Raw genomic sequence first — 19,201 nt, 5'->3', positions numbered from 1 at the left:
ATTAAATGTAGAGCCAAGATGCTGTAGATTTATTTATTTAATTATTTACTAATTATTACCAGACTTCTCTGAAAACATTTAGGTTAATTATTTAGTTTATATATATATATATATATATATATATATATATATATATATATATATATATATATATTTATTTATTTATTTATTTTCATTCATTTAGAATTTCTGAGATTAAAAAGCTTTGTATTTACCGCGTGTAAGTGTCCCTCGTTTCAGAATTTTTCTTTTTCCCCAATACAAGGAAATAAACAATCATTATAACAAGCAAATTTTTAAAATGCCCCACAAATTTTGCACAATTTAAATCTGAGTTTACCAGCTGCAGGAGCTAAACCAAACATTTGAAACACACCAGATATTTCACAAAACCTGTTACAGGAAACAAATGACTGGTGTGTTTGTCCATATTTCCCATTTTCTCCTATTTTCATAAAGTTCCCTCAGCTGGAAACCAGAGCATCCTGTTTTTCTCCTGTTTTCCTCCTGTTTTCCTCCTGTTTTCCTCCTGTTTCCTCCTGTTTTCCTCCAGGCACGCCGCTGACTCCTCCCACGCCCTCCCCTTACATTCATACATCCTGGGATGCAGCCGCATCCCGGCTCACACAAACCCCCGAGCATCAGCATCAGCATCAGCAGCAGATCGGTCGCTGCGCGCTGAGAGGCAAAGCTGTCTTGGCTGAAGAAGGACGGCTCTGATTCCAGGAGGAAGAGCGGGAAGGAGAGGAAGACTCCCGCCGCTCTGCCGGTGTCAACTCAGGCCGAAGCTTCATGTGAGATGCGTTTAACTGATGAGCAGAAATCACCAGAAGAAGGTGAGGTGCTTTCTAACTTCTAACATTTGTATATCTGGAGCGTGTAACGAAAATAATTTCCCCCTGGGATTATTAAAGTATTTATGATTCTGATTTCATCAACTTCTAGAAATACTACGAGCTGCCACAATCAGTTTGAAACAGTTAAACTTCATTTTACTTATTCTACACAGAAATGAGCTTCGGTGCCGCGTGCATTTTCCTGCGAGGAGGCAAAAACATTGTGAGTATGAAGCATTTCTTTCTGGCTGCGGTCGATGTCTGCAAACATCTGCAAAGGTCTGGCTGGATTATGACCCGCTGTCTGCAGCCACTTGCCAGCGATGACTCAGGCTGATAGGAAGTCCATAATCTAGTAAATCCACGACATCAGAACATCCATCAGCTTTAATCTGTTTCTTACAGTGCTTTTTACTTCTGAGCTGCACATTTTCAGGGTTTGCTGAATACTTTGGTTGCAAATTTCCTTTCTGAATCAGCTGCAGCATTTTGTTAGATTGCACTGAACCTGTGTTATCGGTGGTTTCTTTTTATTGAATACAATTTTATAGCCTGATTTCTTTTTTTTTTTATGCAGACAAGAGAGCTGGCTGAAGATGAAATTGATGGTAAGTCCAGTACTTATTGCTCCTCACATGTTTCTGCCGGAAAATTCACACACACAATTTTATTGCCTGTTTTAGATCTCTAGTTTTCTTTTTATGTTTGACTCACTAGTACTGACTAGCTGATTCAAATTTATCTTTAGGAACTATGATATAGATGGATAAAAGTGCTGCATTCAAAATATTTTTTATAATCTTCCTGTCTGGAGTCATTTCCTTTTTATAAAATAAAACAAACAAAACATTGTTCCAGAGTTGACATTTTAAACTGTTTTTAGCCCATAAAATGAACGTTTACCAAGGTTATTATTGTAGAAATAACCGTCCTTAGACTGTCTAGACCCTTACCTCAACTCTATAAATTTCCAAAAAGCTGCCAACATTTCCAAATCTAGCATGTTTCAACACAGACAGAAGCTGAAACCCAAACGTATACAACAGAGCAGCTTTGCTGTATCCCACTTGGCCTTCCTGTTATCTGCTGAACGTCTTGTTCTCTCCCACTCTCTCATAGCCAAATTGAACCACAGATATTTCCAGAAATCCTGTAGAAAATACAGTTTCTGTTTAAATATCTTCTCATGTCCTCTCTGAAACTGACATCAACAAGCTGTGAGTCTTTTTCCTTCTGTAACAACCTCTGCACCGAAGAGCGTTGCTGTTAGGATGAGCTGGTAAAGCTTGGATGTGGAAAAAAACAAACATGTATTTTAATTTCCCACTGGTTTTACTCCATTTAGCTTTCCTGTTATCTGTGGAAAGTATTTATCTCGCTCGCTTTCTCGCAGCCTGAGCGACCCACGGGTATTTAGGACTGAAGAATGGCTGACTTCAGTCTTAAAAGCCTTAGTTTTGGTGAAAAGTGGTTTAGTTTTGGGTTACCTTGTTTCAGTAACAACTTTTACATCAAAGTGTGTTGGTAACATGAACCGGTTAGGTATGGTGTGTTCACTTTTGAGTCCCCAGGATTTCTATCACCCTCCGATGTCTCTGTGCATATCTGCTTTTCGCAGTTTTGTCTCTTCAGTCTTTCCTCTCCTGTTCTTTGTTCTTGTTGCATTTCTGGCATTTCTCATCTTTTTACGTGCGGATACGCTTCTGCAGAGCTGCGAGATGCGTTCAACGAGTTCGACAAAGACAAGGATGGGCTGATCAGCTGCAAGGATCTGGGGAACCTGATGAGGACGATGGGCTACATGCCCACCGAGATGGAGCTGATCGAACTCAGCCAGAACATCAACATGAACCGTGAGTCCCCCCAGCTCCTCGGTGTTTATAATTTCACAGTTAACAGATGAAACACAGACATTGTATGTGTGGGTATAAATAGTCTGTGATGAAATGTGTAAGACTGAAAAAAGTACTCTCTGAAAAACCGCCTCGTCTGCAGTTGGGGGCAGCGTCGACTTCGAGGACTTTGTAGAGCTGATGGCGCCGAAGCTCCTGGCAGAGACGGCTGGGATGATCGGCGTAAAGGAGCTCAAAGACGCCTTTAAAGAGGTGAAGCTGAAAGAAATGGCCCGGAAGTCTTCCAGGCTTTATTTTGAGCAACTCCCTGAGCCTCCTCTTCTCTCCCCTGCTTGGTTAGTTCGACATGGACGGAGACGGAGAGATCACCACGGAGGAGCTGCGGGCGGCCATGAACAAGCTGATGGGCGAGCACATGAGTCGCAGAGAGATCGACGCCATAGTGAAAGAGGCAGATGATAACGGAGATGGGACGGTAGATTTTGAAGGTACACAAGCATGATTTGGCTTTGGGTAAATATGATCCATCAGGGCTTTACATATTTAAACCTTGTTGCTCTTCCTTGTAGAGTTTGTCAGAATGATGTCCGGCCAGTGAGGGATCACCGATCACGCCGTGAGAGAACAACTAGTCGCACCTTTACGATGATCCTGCACCTACGGCGTCTTTCTCTGAAGCTCTCCATCAACCTGACTTTTCACAACCTTCAGGACAAACAAGAGGAAAAAGCTACGGCTAATTCAGCGCTGAGAGTAAAACCATACCGACCTTTTCTCAAAGAGGATTCTATGCAAACTAATATGCAAACGTTGACAAATGAATGAATGTAGCAGAATTGAACAGCAGAAAACATTCAGTTTTATATGTATACTGTAAGTCATTTCAAATTGGTTTGATGAAAAGATTATTTTGGAAATAAAGACATTACTAATAAAAAAAAAAATTCTTCTTACTGAGTACAAATTTATTGTCCTAAACAATAATATGAGGCTCTGTTTAATGGATGGTTTGTTAAAAATCATCAAGACACCAACACATAAATTATAAAACTCTTATGCTTTTTATAGAAATATACTGATATGTAAATGCATATAAAATGTTTGCCACAGCTAAAAACTCCATCTTACAAATAATCAGCTTTATTGGAGCTGAGCAAGATGTTTGGGAATAAAAAGAGGTTTTCTAAAGAGAAATGTGTGTGAAGTTCTCAAATGTTTTGGCAAACGGTACGCTGGTCCATTTTCTTCCATGTGGAATCATAAATAATATGATAATACATCATCTGTTTGCATTTTTGTGAGCAGAATCTGAGTAAAAAGTTCCTGGTAGTTTCAGAAACAAAGGTTCAGGAGGGAATTTCGGAAAAGATGTTCCACAGATGTTCACAGCATGAAAGGATGAAGATTAGTGTAAAAAAATCTAAATCTGACATTTATTCAGGAAATAAAAAAAGAGAGTAATTTTTAAGATGGATAAAACAAATTATAATTATCATTACTTCCTTGCTCTGACAGAAAAAGGTCAGGATCCTCTCAACGTTTATTGGCACCGCTGATAAGATGTGTAAATAAACCTTAAAATAACTTTACCTTTTATTACAGGAGGCCGAGATAAATTAAACTTTAAACGTGAGAAGTTAATTTACCGTCCAGGAACTTGTAATTAGTGATCTGTCACTTTTTGTTACACTCCGGTATAAATGTGACAGGACACAGAGGCCTCTTTCTGTAAGCCTGTCTTCAAAATGGGAAAGACGTGAGAACATATCACTTGAGTGATTCAGACGTGTTGAGTAGACGCCTGCTCTCCTGAGCTCGCTCGTATTCACCGTCAGAGAGATAATTTGAGAGTTCAGGGATAGAATCAAGGATCCAAGCCGATCGAAGTATTTTCAGTCCTACCATCACAAACTTACAAACGTAAACTCTTCTCCGACTTTAACTGGGACCGTGTACTTTGGTCAAATATGATTAAGCTCAAGCTATTCAATAAAAAGCTCTCCAGGAGTGTCTGAAGTGAAACGAAGCATCACGCTCACTGTCAAGCATGGTGGAGGGTCTGTGATGCTCTGGGTCTGTTTGTCTTCCAAAGCTTCAGGGCACTTTGTGTAATTGCACCGCATCATGACGTATTAGAAACATGGTGGGTTTGGCATCTGGTAGACGCTGCCCGTCATGTAAGCATGGGTCGTCGTCGGGTTGATCAGCAGGATAAAAAAATATAAATAAAAATTCTAGAAATTTGAATCTACACTCAAACGTTTCACCAGACACGACACAGACCTTTGCTACAGCCAGCTTAGTGATCACCTGAGAGAGAGAAATGAGCTCAGGACTCCAGATTATCTAAAGAGATTGCGAAAAGAAAAATGACCCAAATCTCTGAGGGAGAAAGTAGTCAAATTAAAGGTTGGACTTTCTACAGGAGTCCCAATAAAGGTGGGGGGCACTCTCTTAAAATTGTCTGACTGCAGATCAATAAAACAAAACCTAGCAACATGATTCAGACCTAAAAGTAGCTGAAATGCTAAAACATATTAAAATCAAAATGGCAGAAAATAGTTTTTTCTCATCTTTGCTTTCTGGGGGTGTGTTTTAAGACAACACCCCCGCCCCAGCTTAAAGATGTATTATTATTTTTTCAATATGTAATGTATTCTTGTATTAAAATTCTAAGTCAACAAGATTAAAATGTCCATCTTTAACCATTCGCTGTATTGTTTTTGTTTCATGTGATCAAACATCTCATGTCAAAGCTCATATATTGGTAGAACTTGACTGATGTCCATATCCTGCATTTAATCAGGGTTTAGTTTAGATACCAGCTGCACTTCTAAGTCGTTTATATATATATATATATATATAACAAAAACCCAAAGAAAGCAAAACACAGAGCTAGTCATAGTTAAGCTCCAAATGATATATATGCCCTTCTCATTTGTATAATAGCGATCAAACTCTTATATTTGCTGAGCAGCTTTTGGCAGGTTTCCACTGTTTGATTTGACGATTTTGGTGATGAGGTTGGAAAGCCTCCTCACCATCACCCTAATCTTTAGCTGCTAACAAAGGTTTCCGATCAGATTCAAGTCAGGACCTTTCAAAACGTTAATGTTTCTTACATTGAGAGGAGACACGTTGGTAAAATCAAGAGATTACTTTAAACTAGAACCTAAAGTTAAGTTTGGACTAATTTTTACTTGCATATCAGTCAATGGTTTGTATTCAGTCAACAAAGCTAATTTGGGTAAAATGGAAACAAGGAAACCACTTTATATGTTTAGTGGCCATGCAGAAAATGTTGTTTCCAGGAGTAAGAACTAAAAACTAAGGCAGAAATCTTTTGAGTTTTACGCCCCCAATGTCTGCAAAACATCTTCAGCCTGAACTGCAACTACGACAATTAGTATTCCTGAATGAATTTAAAACAATGGTGAAATCCCTAGAGTCTTGTCTGTGCAAATGTTTGTATTTTTATATAATTTATATACAATTAACTAGTCTGTCTATTCTGTGACTGTTGCACCATGTTGCTGCTGGGATCTCGGTGCGAAAAACTTTTTAAATACAGGATATTAATGAATTTTTGGGTTGAGAGTAAAAATTATTTATATCTGGAATCAATTCATGTTTTTTTTCTTTTAAGTTTGAGATTTATGATAGATAGATAGATAGATAGATAGATAGATAGATAGATAGATAGATAGATAGATAGATAGATAGATAGATAGATAGATAGATAGATATCTTTATTGTCATTTTGTATGCACAAAGTGCGTAGAGAACGAAATTTCGTTTGCATACAGCTTGAAAAAAGTCACTCTAGAAATCACTCTAAAAATCACAGTAGATTGCACTGTTTTTAATTTTCCTCTAAACTGATATGTGCTTTAATTAATGAATTAATGAAAAGACTGAATAAAAAGGCAAAAGATAAAATCCAGCATAATGACAATTAGTATTTATATACACATCTAAACATTGCTAAGATTGTTTTATGGATTTCTTGACCAAATGGAGAGATTTGTAAATCAAAAACACAATTTCTGCTGCTCCTGTGAAAGCAGAAAATTTCAAAAGCTGCTCAAGCTTTAGAAAAAAAGCTGCATCAATATTATATATTACATATTATAACTCTTGCATAAGAGAATTAAAACCATTGGGGGTAAGAGAGATAAAAAATGTTCTATATCTAACTATCCCATTTTTCTGGTATATCACTACATAAACATGAAATCTTTGGTTCCACCGCTGACCTATGGGACAGAAGTTTCTCGTGCTTCATCTTCTAATACTTTGTCAGAAAGCTCCAAATCCTTTTGGGGCAGAGATTAAATGCCTGGTTTGGAAATTTGGAAAGTGGACAGGGACTCTCTGTCCGTTCCCGTGTGGACTCAGCAGACATGTGGACAGATGTTGCAGCAGAACAACAAACTGTGCCGAGCTTGAAACCGACAGGCAGATGGGGCGCCGGGGGGCTTATAGTGCCAATTAACCAGAGTAAAGCGGTTCTCTCTGTGAATAGCCTGAACCCAAAACACATCTGTGAATCCCTCTAAACAGACTGAATACAAACAGTGATATTATTCCCATAAAGCTTCTGGGGATTTTCTCCTATTCTGGGGATTTTCTCCTATTTTAAAACTGTTTTCAGGACTTTTTTTTATTATATATTGGTGCGTTAATATGAATTTAGTATGAGTACAGGTGCGTTTAGAGTGCATTGGCTCTGTTTGTGTTGATGGAAGAGACAGAGATGTGTCCAGAGGAAGAATCAGATGACGTAATGACGGTTACTGTGCCTTTGCTCTGATCCTTCGCTGATCCCCCCCGATCCTAACATCAACCTTTTTTTTTTTTTTTTTTTTGCATTAATCCAAACTAATCTCTCTCTTGGTCACTCTCAATCCCGAGGAAGCCATTCCACCCAGAAGCTTGGTTTCGTGTCAGAGACGCAGGTTTAACCCTTCAGCAGTCTTCATCCACGGCCAGTTTCATTTGCTTTGTTGCCAAACTGCTGCTAATCTCTCCGAGTAGACAGAGCTGAACGCTGGCCGGGCTCATGCGAGATTACCTGCGTCGTGAGGGTTAACGAAGCTTATCGCAGACGTCTTTTCATGTTTAGTTTAAATTGGAGTTTTTTTTTTTTTGTTTAATAACCTGTATTGTGTAACACCAAAGCTATGCAAAGAATGTTGATTAAATTCACGCGATTAGGACGGATCAACCTCAGTTTCAGCATTACAGCAAAGTTGGTTAAATAATTCAGAATCCCTTTTATTTTTAGAATGTAATTACTTTGGTATCAGAGATTAAGTATAAAGATAATTAAATTATCTCAGTGAACAGAACATAAACTGTCCTTTTTTAAATAGCAAAGTTGGACTGAGTGTATGAAACGTAATGTTTCTAAGCATTTTAATTGAACATTTATGGTCCAAGGAATCAAAGTGTGTTTAATATTAAACATTATACGTCAGTATTGTTAATATGGGCGACTGTGGCTTGATGGGTTGAGTAGTTGTGGGTTTGATTCCGGCTTTCGCCTGTCAAAGTGCCCCTGGGCAAGGTACATAACCCCTAGTTATACCGATCTGCGTATCAGTGTATGAATGTGTGCGTGTTAGAGTTTGGGTGAATGTGGCTCTGAAAAAGCGCTTCATAAGTTCAGTTCAGTTCAGTTAATTTTCCTGTATGAAACACGGTGGTGGCACCATTAGGATGCTTTTCTTCAGCGGTGACAGCGGAGCTTGTAAGAGTTGAAGAGAAGATAGATAGAGCTGAAAAAAAAGGCAATCCTGGAGTAAAACATATTAGAGGCTACCAAGGAGTTATGACTGGGGTGGAGGTTCTTTTTTTTTTCAGCAGGACAATGACTATAAAGATGCAGCCAGAGCAACAACGGGATGAATCAGACCAAAGCAGATAAAAGCAGATAAAATAAAGTGAGATGAGAGGAGATTAGATGAGGCAGGATGAGGTGATTTAAGATTTGATGAGTTGAGATGGCGGGATGAGATAAGAGGAGATAAAATGAGATGTGATGAGATAATAAGATTAGTCAAATGCAGAGGTGGGCAGAGTAGGACAGAAACTGTCCTCAAGTAAGAGTAGCACTACTTCAAGTAAAAGTAAAAAGTTGTCAGCCAAGAAGTTACTCAAGTAAGAGTAAAAAAGTATTCAGTGAGAAGGCTACTGAAATACTGAGTATCTAATCATAACAATTGATGATTTAATATTTAAAAATTAAGTAGTCGAACAGACAGAAATATAAGGTTATGTGCAAATTCTGGTAAATTAAAGACAAAAATGAAAAAATATACAAAGAATGACATAATACAAAACAACTCATTCAGGCAGAAGAATCACTTCATCATTTGCTTTTCAACATAAAACGTGAAAGCAATACTTACAGCAGTTAATGTATATACAGTATGTTAGAACAGTGCAAAGTGTTTCCAATAACAATGTCTACTGTTTACTGTACGTTCATCTGACCTCCAAATGTTTCAATGAGCTCAGCAGATAGAAAATAACATTAAAATAACAAAGCTTGTGTAGAAATAAGAAGTCTCACTTCAACATAAACTCCAGATTTTTCTCTCCTGGTGAATTTTTGGTTAAAACTAGTATGTTCTTTATTCATAAAGTTACTTGCAGTAGTAGCCAGAAGTTTTACTCAAGTAAGCGTGGCGATACTTGAGTAATAATAATATACTTATACTTTTTACTTTTACTTGATAATAAAATAAAGTAAAAGTAAAAAGTACAGTGCAATTAAACTACTTATAAAAGTAGAGTTTGTTCAAAAAGTTACTCAAGTAAATGTAACTAGTTACTAACCACCTCTGCTCAAATTTGATGATAATATCGGATGATAAAATGAAATAAAATAAGATGAGAGGAGATTGGAGAAAATGGGATTAGATAAAATGTAACGAGATGAAACAAGATGCATGATGATGCAGCAGGTCAGAGAGGCAAGAAGGGGCAAGGCAATGGACATCTTTAAACACAAATAAAATAACTTTAAAATGAACTCTAAAGTGCATGGGAACCCAATGGAGTGAAGCTAAAATGAGGGATATGTTCTGATTATGTGTGCCGGATAAAAGAGGCGCTGCAGCACTTTGCATTCTCTGAAGTTGGTCTGCATAGGAACCCTAACCCTCACATGAAGTGCATTACAATTATCCAGGCAAGTAGGAATAAAGGCCTAAAATATCATAAATTAAATTAATGATGCTGTTTCTATAGTGTTTCTATAGTGGAAGAATGTACTCTACATTGTACTTTATATGTACTTTACATTGGTTCATTAGATGTAAATCCCAATGTTGAAGTTTGCGGTTGTTAGTTAAAGGGATATGAATATATTTGGAAGAAACTATTTGCTATCTATTAGTAAGTAGAAGGTCCTTTAACACTGAGTTGCTTTGATGATATTACAAATTCAGTGCATTTTAAACATTATGTGTAACATTTGAGTTCAGACTGAATTCACTTGGTTCTTCAAATACAAAATTTAAACAGGTTAACAAATAACATTGGAAATAATAATTATGGCTTCCAAGAACCTAGTATGATGGACTGAATATAAGATAGTAGCTTAAAATTTATTTGAGTAGTGTTTCACAAATAATCTTTTAGTTATTGAGCAGTATTTAAACAGACTTTGGCATAAATATTTATTATCCTCCTTAATTTGACTGAATTTAATCATTATCCTGGAACTTGGCTAACTTTAGGCATATTAGACCCTGTCTGTCATTTGCTGTAGCTAAGATCTTTTTGCATGCTCTAATATTTTCCCACCTGTACTGTATCACCTGTTGGGGACAGGCTTCCTGATGATATCAAAACCTGTGCTTCTCTAAGGAACATTAAAATGAACTAAAACAACTACTAAAAAGCTCTCAACACGGTAACCATAAATTTTTCTGTCCATAGTTTGAATAAACTGATATTCCAAGACTGTTAATGGGTGATGGGTGAGTGTCATATTGAACTTCTTCTGTATGTTTGCTGTTTTTATCTGATGAATGTGGCATGGAGTTAATATGAATTGTGCCTTGCTTAAGGGACTGCAGATGCAAATTAGCCTTTGTCTAACTCTGGTACAATGCATCAAATGGTAACATTTATGTTTTAATTGTACATGGTTTTTAAATAAACTTTTTTTTAAAAAAAAGATTTGAATCTATGTTCAGGAATAAATTAAAATGAATGAAGTGGACTGTAAAAAAATGATGTGATTTGGACATATTTAGCTTCAGATTACGAAGAAATTGTGTTTGACAAAAAAAAAAGTTACATTTTTACTTGAAATTATCTGAAATTGATATTTTAAGCCAGTAAATATTTAAATTATAATCATTGCAAATGGCTTTTCTTTCACTATATTGATGAAATCATAAACTTCTCCGCTCAGATAAAAAAAACTACAACTACAGCATGCGATAAGGTCCAATGAACGGAAGCCTAGAAAGGACAATCTGTGAGTATTGCGGAAAATGTGTAGTTCTGTTTCTCTTCGACTGAAATTATTTCCGAAGCGTAATTCATGAAGTGCGGACTTGTTTAAAAGTCAGACCCCGGGTAAGAGGAGTCTGATTATACAGACATTTATCTGCCGACTTGCTGAGATTAACTCTAAATGTGTTAACTCTGCGTTTACTCAGCAGGCAATGCTAGCGCTAGCTAGCTCTGCTGCTAACGTCTGGCCATCAGAGGTCAGAGCAGTTCATGCTAAAATTAAGCCAGGATTACTTTTAAAACCGCTCCGAGAAACCTCCACAAGTTTGTTTAGTGTTTAATAAAGTTGTTATTCTGGGTAGAAATTCCTTTTTAAAATGTATGTGTCTCATTGACTCGATTCAAAAAGATCAACTTTAGACGATCAGCCGCTTTCCTGCAGGGTGTCCAAACTGGGGTTCGAGGGCCATTTGCGGGCGGGTCTTGAAATTAATTGGTGCGTCCAGCAATCACTGTTGTTGTTGTTGGTTTTTTTTGTTGTTGTTTTTTTTTACATAGTAATTAAATTAATTGTAATTGTAACATGTGAATTTCTCCAATATGAGATCAATAAAGCCTATCTTATCTTATCTTAACATTGCTGGTTCAACACAAGTATTTTTTGTGGGCCTAATTCACTCCTAAAGGCCCACAAATCAAGTTTTTAATAGACTGTTGACTGATAAATGATTTAGTTTCTGATCTTGAAATGAATTGGTGCGTCCACAAGCACTGGTGGTTATTTTATTTTTCATTACATAGTAGTTAAATTCATGTTAAATTGTGACATTGCTGGTTCAACACAAAGTATTTTTTTCCCTCTTAAAGGCCCACAAATCAAGTTTTTGTTCTGTTGACTGATAAATGATTTCGTTTCTGATCAAAACAATTATTCGTTTCTTTAACAAAGAGAAAACCTGAACCTTTAACTTGATTTAATCAAAGGAATAACGTCTCTTTTTTTTTGTATTTCTCTTCTTTTTATCCTCATAGACCTCCACTGATGCTGACCGGACGGAGAAACCTGTCTAGGACTCTTTCATTGCTCACAAGCAGACGACTTTTGATCAGTAAAAGTTCAAACTTTAACACAGCGCTATTCTCCTCGGCCTCATCCATCGTTCCATCGTGCCGCCCGTCACCCACGCGCAGCCTCAGCTTCCTGACAAGCAGGCGGACCTCAGCTCTGCCGCGTTCCTCGGTTAATTCTCCCCCCAGCTGCCGCTTCTCCCTTCCTGCTCGCCGCACCGATCCAATGGCGCTCCGGGATGTTCTGCAGGTTCTGGAGCAGCTTGCTCCCCTGTCGCTGGCCGAGTCTTGGGACAACGTCGGCTTGCTGGTGGAGCCCAGCAAATCTCGGCCGATCAAAACCATCATGCTCACCAACGACCTCACCGACGCCGTCATGGAGGAGGCAGAGGCCCTGCGCTGCGACCTCATCGTTTCGTATCACCCGCCGCTGTTTCGGCCAATCAAACGGCTTGTTCAGAAGGACTGGAAGCAGCGACTGGCCATCCGGGCTGTTGAGGCCGGGATGGCGGTCTTCTCGCCGCACACGTCATGGGACAGCATGAAAGAAGGCGTCAACGACTGGCTAGTCGCGGGTCTCGGTAAGATGAAATCATAAACTTCTCCGCTCAGATAAAAAAAACTACAACAACAGCATGCAATAAGGTCCAATGAATGGAAGCCTAGAAAGGACAATTTCTAGGCTTCCGTGAATGCGACGTCTTATTTAGACGTCTCATTCACATTTTCTCCTCAGACTTCATGATTTATTGGGATTTTATGAGACAGACCAACATGAAGTAATGGAGAGTTAGGAAGTGGGAGGAGACAGATACATTAATTTATTTCTCTCTTTTTTTTTTAACAAGTAAAACTCTTTCAAGCAAAGTTTGGGCGGACAGCTTCCACAAACAGCAGTTTTCAAGTCTTGCCACTGATTCTTAGTTGGATTTAGGTCTGGACGGTTTTCCTTCACACATGGCTTTTTACATGGAGGCCAAAAAGTTAAATTTTGGTCTCATCTGGCCACTTTCCCTTAGTGGTCAGATTTGTGGACTCCATAACTTGTACCGTATTTGTTGGACTATAAGGCGCACTTAAAATCCTTAAAGTTTATCAAAAATTGATTGCGCGCCTTATATATGATTACCGTTGTGCTTACTGACCGATTTTATTTATTATTATTTATTTATTATTTATTTTATGTGCTACAATGCGTTCCAAAATATGTTTAAATGTGTAAGTACAACTTTGATTAGCAACAAAGTTGCTCCACTCAATGGATATCCTAAGCATTACGGTACACTGTGTCACTACCTGAGGACCCCTGAGCTGTCTACAAGACTGCCTGACTGTAATGTCTAAACTAGAGGTGCATTCATGTAAGGCAGCCTGGAGTACACGCTAACAACAATAATCCTAGTAAGTTAATTCAATATAAAAGTTTAGTTTATTTTGGCCTCATGTTAGAAACAGGGCAGTGTAGTCCAACTACTCTGTCCTCCCAACAGACGGTGTAACCAGACTTGATTTCTCTAATGAAAACTGGGGACGTCTCTGAGTTTGTTAAATCTGCAAAATCTCTGCCCGGGGGTTGGTTTGTTTTGTCTGAACTAAAACGCCGACGGGTGGGGTGGGGAAGGTGCGTTCAGTAAAGCTCTACTACGCCGGGACAGCGGCAGTAAATACCTCTTGTTGTGCTGAAATATTTTTACTCCATCACTGAAATCTGGGACATTTGCGGGGACAGGTCATCCAAAACGGGGACGGAGTGATATTACTCACTTTGGAAGAATATGTTAATCCGGGGGGCCTTATATGTGGATGACGACACAATAGACACGTTAATTCACGGTGCGCCTTATGGTCCTAAAAATACGTTAGTTCTGTCTGCCTCTGAGCTGCTTATCGCACAAAAACTCTCCCTCTCTGGGTTTTAGGTTTAAGTCCACACTAGGCAGCCATTTCTTCGTAGATTTTCATTTTTAGATGATCGGAGCTCAGAGAACTCTTCAGAGATTGAAATATTGTGATCTAACCTAACTCGGCTTTAAGCTCCTCCAAAACCTTATCCCTGACCGGCGTGCTTTGCTCCTTGGTCTCTAACAAACACCTAAGAACAATTTGGTTCAACGTACCGATTAGGGGACTTCTGAAGAGAGTTGGTAGCACAGCGTCTTATTTAGGCGTATCAGAATCCCTAAAGAATGAATCAGTGGACTTTATAAAACCTTCTACCATCTTCTTGTCATGCCACATCTCAAAGAAATACATTGAAGTTTGAGGTTGTTGACCAAAATAATACCAAAATAATAATAATAAAAAAAAAAAACTTGAATGGTTATGAATACTGTTGCAATGTCCCCTCTGGTCTTTGTCAGGCAGTGGTCAGGTGTCTGTGCTCAGTCAGGCCTACAGCGCCGCCTCCCACAGTCACAAACTGGAATTCATGGTCAAAACTGCAGAGGAGCTCAACGCTGTTATGGAGGAGCTGAAGGCCTGTGAAGGCGGAGCAACGCTGCAATATTCAGACAGAAGGTGGTGTGACTGTTTTTAAGCACTTATGCAGCGTTATGTGTGTAAGGATCTGCAGCTTGCATGCATTACGAGCATGCATGGTGCAGCATTTTTAAAAAAAGATGCAAAAAAACAGCTTTAAGCTAAAAAAAAGCTTAATTTTTAGAGGCCTCCGATGAAAATAACAGGCTTTTCTTGCCTCACCACAGAGCAGACGGCAGCGGTTTCCATGTCAGCCTCACCTGCAGCGACTCAGCACTGACCCCTATTGTCCAGACGCTGTTAAGACACAGCGCTCCCAGTCAGTCCCTCTGCATCCTGAAGTTGGAGAAGGTAAACTATCAGCGTTTCATGCTGATATTAACACAGGAACCATAAGAAATATTTTTTTAATCCAATAGATATCTTTAAAAACAGGGGTGTCAAACTCATTTTGGTTGAGGGGCCGCATTCAGCTTAATCTGATCTCAAGAGGGCCACACGAGTTAACTCATTGCAAGATTAAATAGAACTAATAAAAGTGGACTTGTTCATTTTTATATTAAGTTAATTTCACTTTTACACAATATATTATGAATAACCTCAGCGTTTTTAAGAAAAGTATGTGCAATTTCAACAATACTTTTACTCAGTTAAACATTTACTTGTGCATTATGCATAAGAACTGATCACAGTGATTATACAATGTTGAAAAACATTTATTCACATTTTTTGGAACTTAAAAACACTGTCCTGCATGACAAAATACATCAAACAGATAAAAATTAAGAAATGATTTTTCCACACCTGAAGCTTAATCTGCTAATTAAAACACAGCGCCCCTCATGGACAATATAGGAACTGCATATTTTCAATTAAACAAAGTACATATTTTTTTCAATAATTGTTTTAACATTCTCTTCCTTTTATCTTGTCCACTTGTGAAAGTCAAATCTGATGAGCTCTTTGTGGCATCTTATTGCCACATTGCCAGACAGGAAACTGGAAAAAAAAAAAAGATTTTTTTTTTTATATAATGATAATGCATTTTGCCACAGGGCCGGACCAAATTGTTCGGCGGGCCGGATCCGGCCCGCGGGCCGTATGTTTGACACCCCTGTTTAAAAACAACAACAACAAAAATAATTCAGAACTGAAAGAAATCTGTGGCTTTTAATGTTTTTCTTGTCAAATCAGTGAAAGGAAAGAACAGATGTGATGCAATAATGTTTTATAGTAGTAAATCTCCACCTCCACCCGCAGCCACCTCTCCCAGGCCACGGCCAAGGGCGGCTCAGTGTTTTGGACCATCCGGTCACAGTGGCTACAGCTGTGGAGAAGATGAAATCCCATCTGGGTTTAGTTAATCTCCGTTTGGCCCTGGGAGCAGGGAGGACACTAGGTGAGGAAAACCGGACACACACACACCCCCGTAACGAGCTGCTTTCTGGCATTTAAAGCTCTCTGTCACTGAAAGATGTGCACCGATCACCTGTTGTCTGTTGAGCAAGGGTTAAGTTATACGTCGCAGAAATAAAAGTGAGGCCAAATTTGATGTATGTTCCTTTTTTATGCACTCACTGTGAGAAAAGCTGCCCTGGATCATAGCTGCTTGAGGGCTCCATTTTCTTTAATTTTCCTGTAATTAATAAAAAAAGGTTAAAATTATCCAAATCATTAATCGTTTATCTGTTATTAATATTGTTTTTTTTTTATATAAGAGATTATGACAAACCTAGCTCTCCTTTAAGGTTAGGATCGTTTTTCGTAAAAATGCACATTCTCCTTTTTGTGTTTTTGTTGTTTGGTTCTGTATGTTTGGGGCTGAGATTCTGCTGCTTTAATGCAAAGATCTTTCTTATCTTTCCTCTTTTTTTTACATTTCTTTTTTTAATTTTCAGTATTTTAATATTACCTGTTGGCTAATATTAAATAGTCCAACAAACAAATATTTCTTTAAATAAAAGAAATGCATTGAAAGATCTCATAATGTAGGCCGATGGCACTAAAGTGAAGCTACAAGGTTTACATTCTGCATTTTATTCTGTGATTTTTGTATCCCTAACAGTTCAGTAATTTTAACAGTATAATAATGGATTATTATTGTGATTTCAGAGTCGTCGGTGTGCACTGCTGCTGTCTGTGCCGGCTCTGGAGCCTCGGTGCTGAGCGGTGTCAAGGCCGACCTCTTCATCACAGGTAATCCTTTCTATTATAAAATAAAACGTATCTACAGAAACGTCCACATTTATTATCACCTCTGGTAAAGATGTGCATAAAATAAGCTTTAAAACAAATTTATCTTTTACTGCAGCAGCAGCACTTTACAAAAATGTAATAAAAATCCAACCATTCAGATTGATTAGGCTGAGATGGTCGCCAAAATTTAAATTTTTTGTTTTTGTTTTTTAAAAACAAAGTTTGTCAGGCATTTTAACAATTCTTATATGAAGTTGCCTAAAACAACTTTAGTTTTTCACAAATAATAATATCAGTTAATACCTTTGCATAAGTAAAATGAGTAGGAAGAACCATCGTCTTGTATAATCGCTTCTCATTTTTAATAATAATCCCTTTACTATAATAATCATCTAGCCTCGTGAGACCATCCTGATCTCGCGAGCTTTCAAGGTTTCACTCGCAGATCAGTCTGGCTACTTTCTGTTAAAGAAAATTTGGAGCCGTTCACCAAACGAACGTCCAATCAGCGTTGGCTTTGAGGCGGGTTGAGGTGTGACGCAACGAGAAGCGACAGTTCAGTCTATAGAACATGGCGGCTTCAGCCGATGAAACTAGCGTTAGCGTGGCTATCGAGCAAGTTTTATCGGAATTACAGAATATTTCTTTGCTGAAAGAAGAGCAAAACACTGCTCTGGAGGCTTTTCTCAGAGGAAAACATGTTTTTGCTCTTCTCCCGACTGGTTTTGGCAAGAGCTTGTGGTTGTGTTTTCGTCGTCGCTGTTAGTACGTCATATGCTTCGTTGATCTGATTGGTTTTTTTGGCCCGTCTATCACCAACATAGGCCAATCAGCTAACCAGTATTTTTCGCCCCTTCCCAAAATTACTTCAATGGAAGGTTTCCAGATGGATATGCGGAGCAAATCCATCTGGCGGAGTCAGGTTAGCTCAGGATGAGGGATTGCTGCAAAGTTAACAATTTGTTTCAAACCAACCATCTTACTTCATCATCATAATAATAAAAATCCCTCTGGGTGGGTATAAATCAGTCTTAAAAAGGGAAATACAAGAGAACATATCGGCTACAGGAACCACTACTGCTGCCGCTCATCTCATCCTGCCCATATCTACCCAGAGAGTGAGAATTAAAAATAATTAGAAAGAATTAATAAAGTTTAAATCAGCTGGAAGTTTGACAAACGAGGCTGGAATTGGATCGAAGTTCATCTCGGCACCAATGACCACGAGGAGGAGGATGGTAATGGTCTAGAGACGCACATATATTTGGGCCGATGTCGACATCTGGTGTAGATATTGCTGATAACCGATATTAAACACGTTTGCCTACACTTCCAGCAGCGTTAAAAACCAACAACGACCAAGCCGCTGATGTTGCGTCTCTTCTTTAAACATCCCACAGTCCTGCACTTCATCACCGTCACAAATACCACAGCGGTTAATATAAGTTGTTCTTATCGGACCAGATCAGTACGTTAAAAAAAATATCGGCCGATGTGGATGAAGATATATTGTGCATCCTTAGTGCGAAGTGTAAAAGAAACCTCGGGGTCACCAAGTCTCCACTGCAAACATTTATTTCAAAGCTTGCGGCACATCTTTACCAGGGTTGGACTGTGTTAAGTTCATTTTGCTCGATAAGCTCACGGCCGCGGCGTAATTAAACCCCGTCTCCCAGGTGAGATGTCCCACCATGAGGTGCTGGATGCCGTGGCGGCGGGAACCAGCGTCATCCTCAGCGACCACAGCAACAGCGAGCGCGGCTTCCTGGCCGTGTTCAGGGAGCGGCTCGCCGTGCGCCTCCCCGACGCCGTACAGGTGCTGCTGTCCAAGGCCGACAGAGACCCGCTGCAGGTCGTCTGACGGACTCCCATCCACGCATCTGATCCAGCGTACGGCGCACAGGAAGTCATCTGCTGATTGTAAAATGGCTGCTATTTCAGTAAAAAAAAAAACGGGCAGTGATGGAAAGTGCTCTCTTGGTACATTATTTACACGCACATCTGGCAGAGCCCTAATGCAAATGGACCCTGGTTGATCAAAGTGGATTTAGATAAGACAAAAAAAAAAAAAAATCATCATCTCGTAAGTTAGGGGGGGAAGATATAAGACATAATCTGCAATCTAAATATATGAATCATGTACAAGCAGTGGATCTATTTAGAGAGATTTAATCCCAGCAACCAGTGCCTGCACTCTTTGTGTGTGGCTCGCTGGAAGGGAGTGTCTGGGGTTGACGAATTTTCCCCTAAAAGGAAGTAATTACGTGGAGCATAGGACCAAAAGTAATCCCGATC

General features: G+C 38.9%; 2 protein-coding genes across 3 annotated transcripts; both read left to right on the top strand.

Annotated features, from left to right (window-relative positions):
• Positions 1-571: 571 nt before the first annotated feature.
• On the top strand, positions 572-3,638 carry cabp5a (calcium binding protein 5a). Its single transcript, XM_012852409.3, has 7 exons — positions 572-836; positions 1,010-1,059; positions 1,414-1,444; positions 2,546-2,689; positions 2,832-2,941; positions 3,030-3,177; positions 3,259-3,638. The coding sequence occupies exons 1-7, from the start codon at positions 800-802 to the stop codon at positions 3,285-3,287; spliced, it is 549 nt and encodes a 182-aa protein (XP_012707863.1). The 5' UTR covers positions 572-799; the 3' UTR covers positions 3,288-3,638.
• A 7,493-nt stretch (positions 3,639-11,131) lies between these two features.
• nif3l1 (NIF3 NGG1 interacting factor 3-like 1 (S. cerevisiae)) lies at positions 11,132-18,875 on the top strand. Of its 2 annotated transcripts, none has more exons than XM_036141760.1 (7): positions 11,132-11,186; positions 12,197-12,813; positions 14,593-14,749; positions 14,938-15,061; positions 15,971-16,109; positions 16,823-16,906; positions 18,583-18,875. In XM_036141760.1, exons 2-7 carry the CDS (start codon positions 12,207-12,209, stop codon positions 18,765-18,767), a joined length of 1,296 nt encoding a protein of 431 aa, XP_035997653.1. In that variant the 5' UTR covers positions 11,132-11,186; positions 12,197-12,206; the 3' UTR covers positions 18,768-18,875. The 2 variants fall into 2 exon arrangements, with proteins under 2 accessions (XP_035997653.1, XP_035997652.1); XM_036141759.1 differs by having other exon boundaries at positions 11,185-11,287.
• The last annotated feature ends 326 nt before the right edge of the window (positions 18,876-19,201 follow it).

Source organism: Fundulus heteroclitus, chromosome 10 (assembly GCF_011125445.2).
Source record: "Fundulus heteroclitus isolate FHET01 chromosome 10, MU-UCD_Fhet_4.1, whole genome shotgun sequence".
Taxonomy (NCBI): domain Eukaryota; kingdom Metazoa; phylum Chordata; class Actinopteri; order Cyprinodontiformes; family Fundulidae; genus Fundulus; species Fundulus heteroclitus.
The sequence above is the reverse complement of the archived record's forward strand: the minus strand, read 5'-3'. Positions and strand labels throughout refer to the sequence as shown.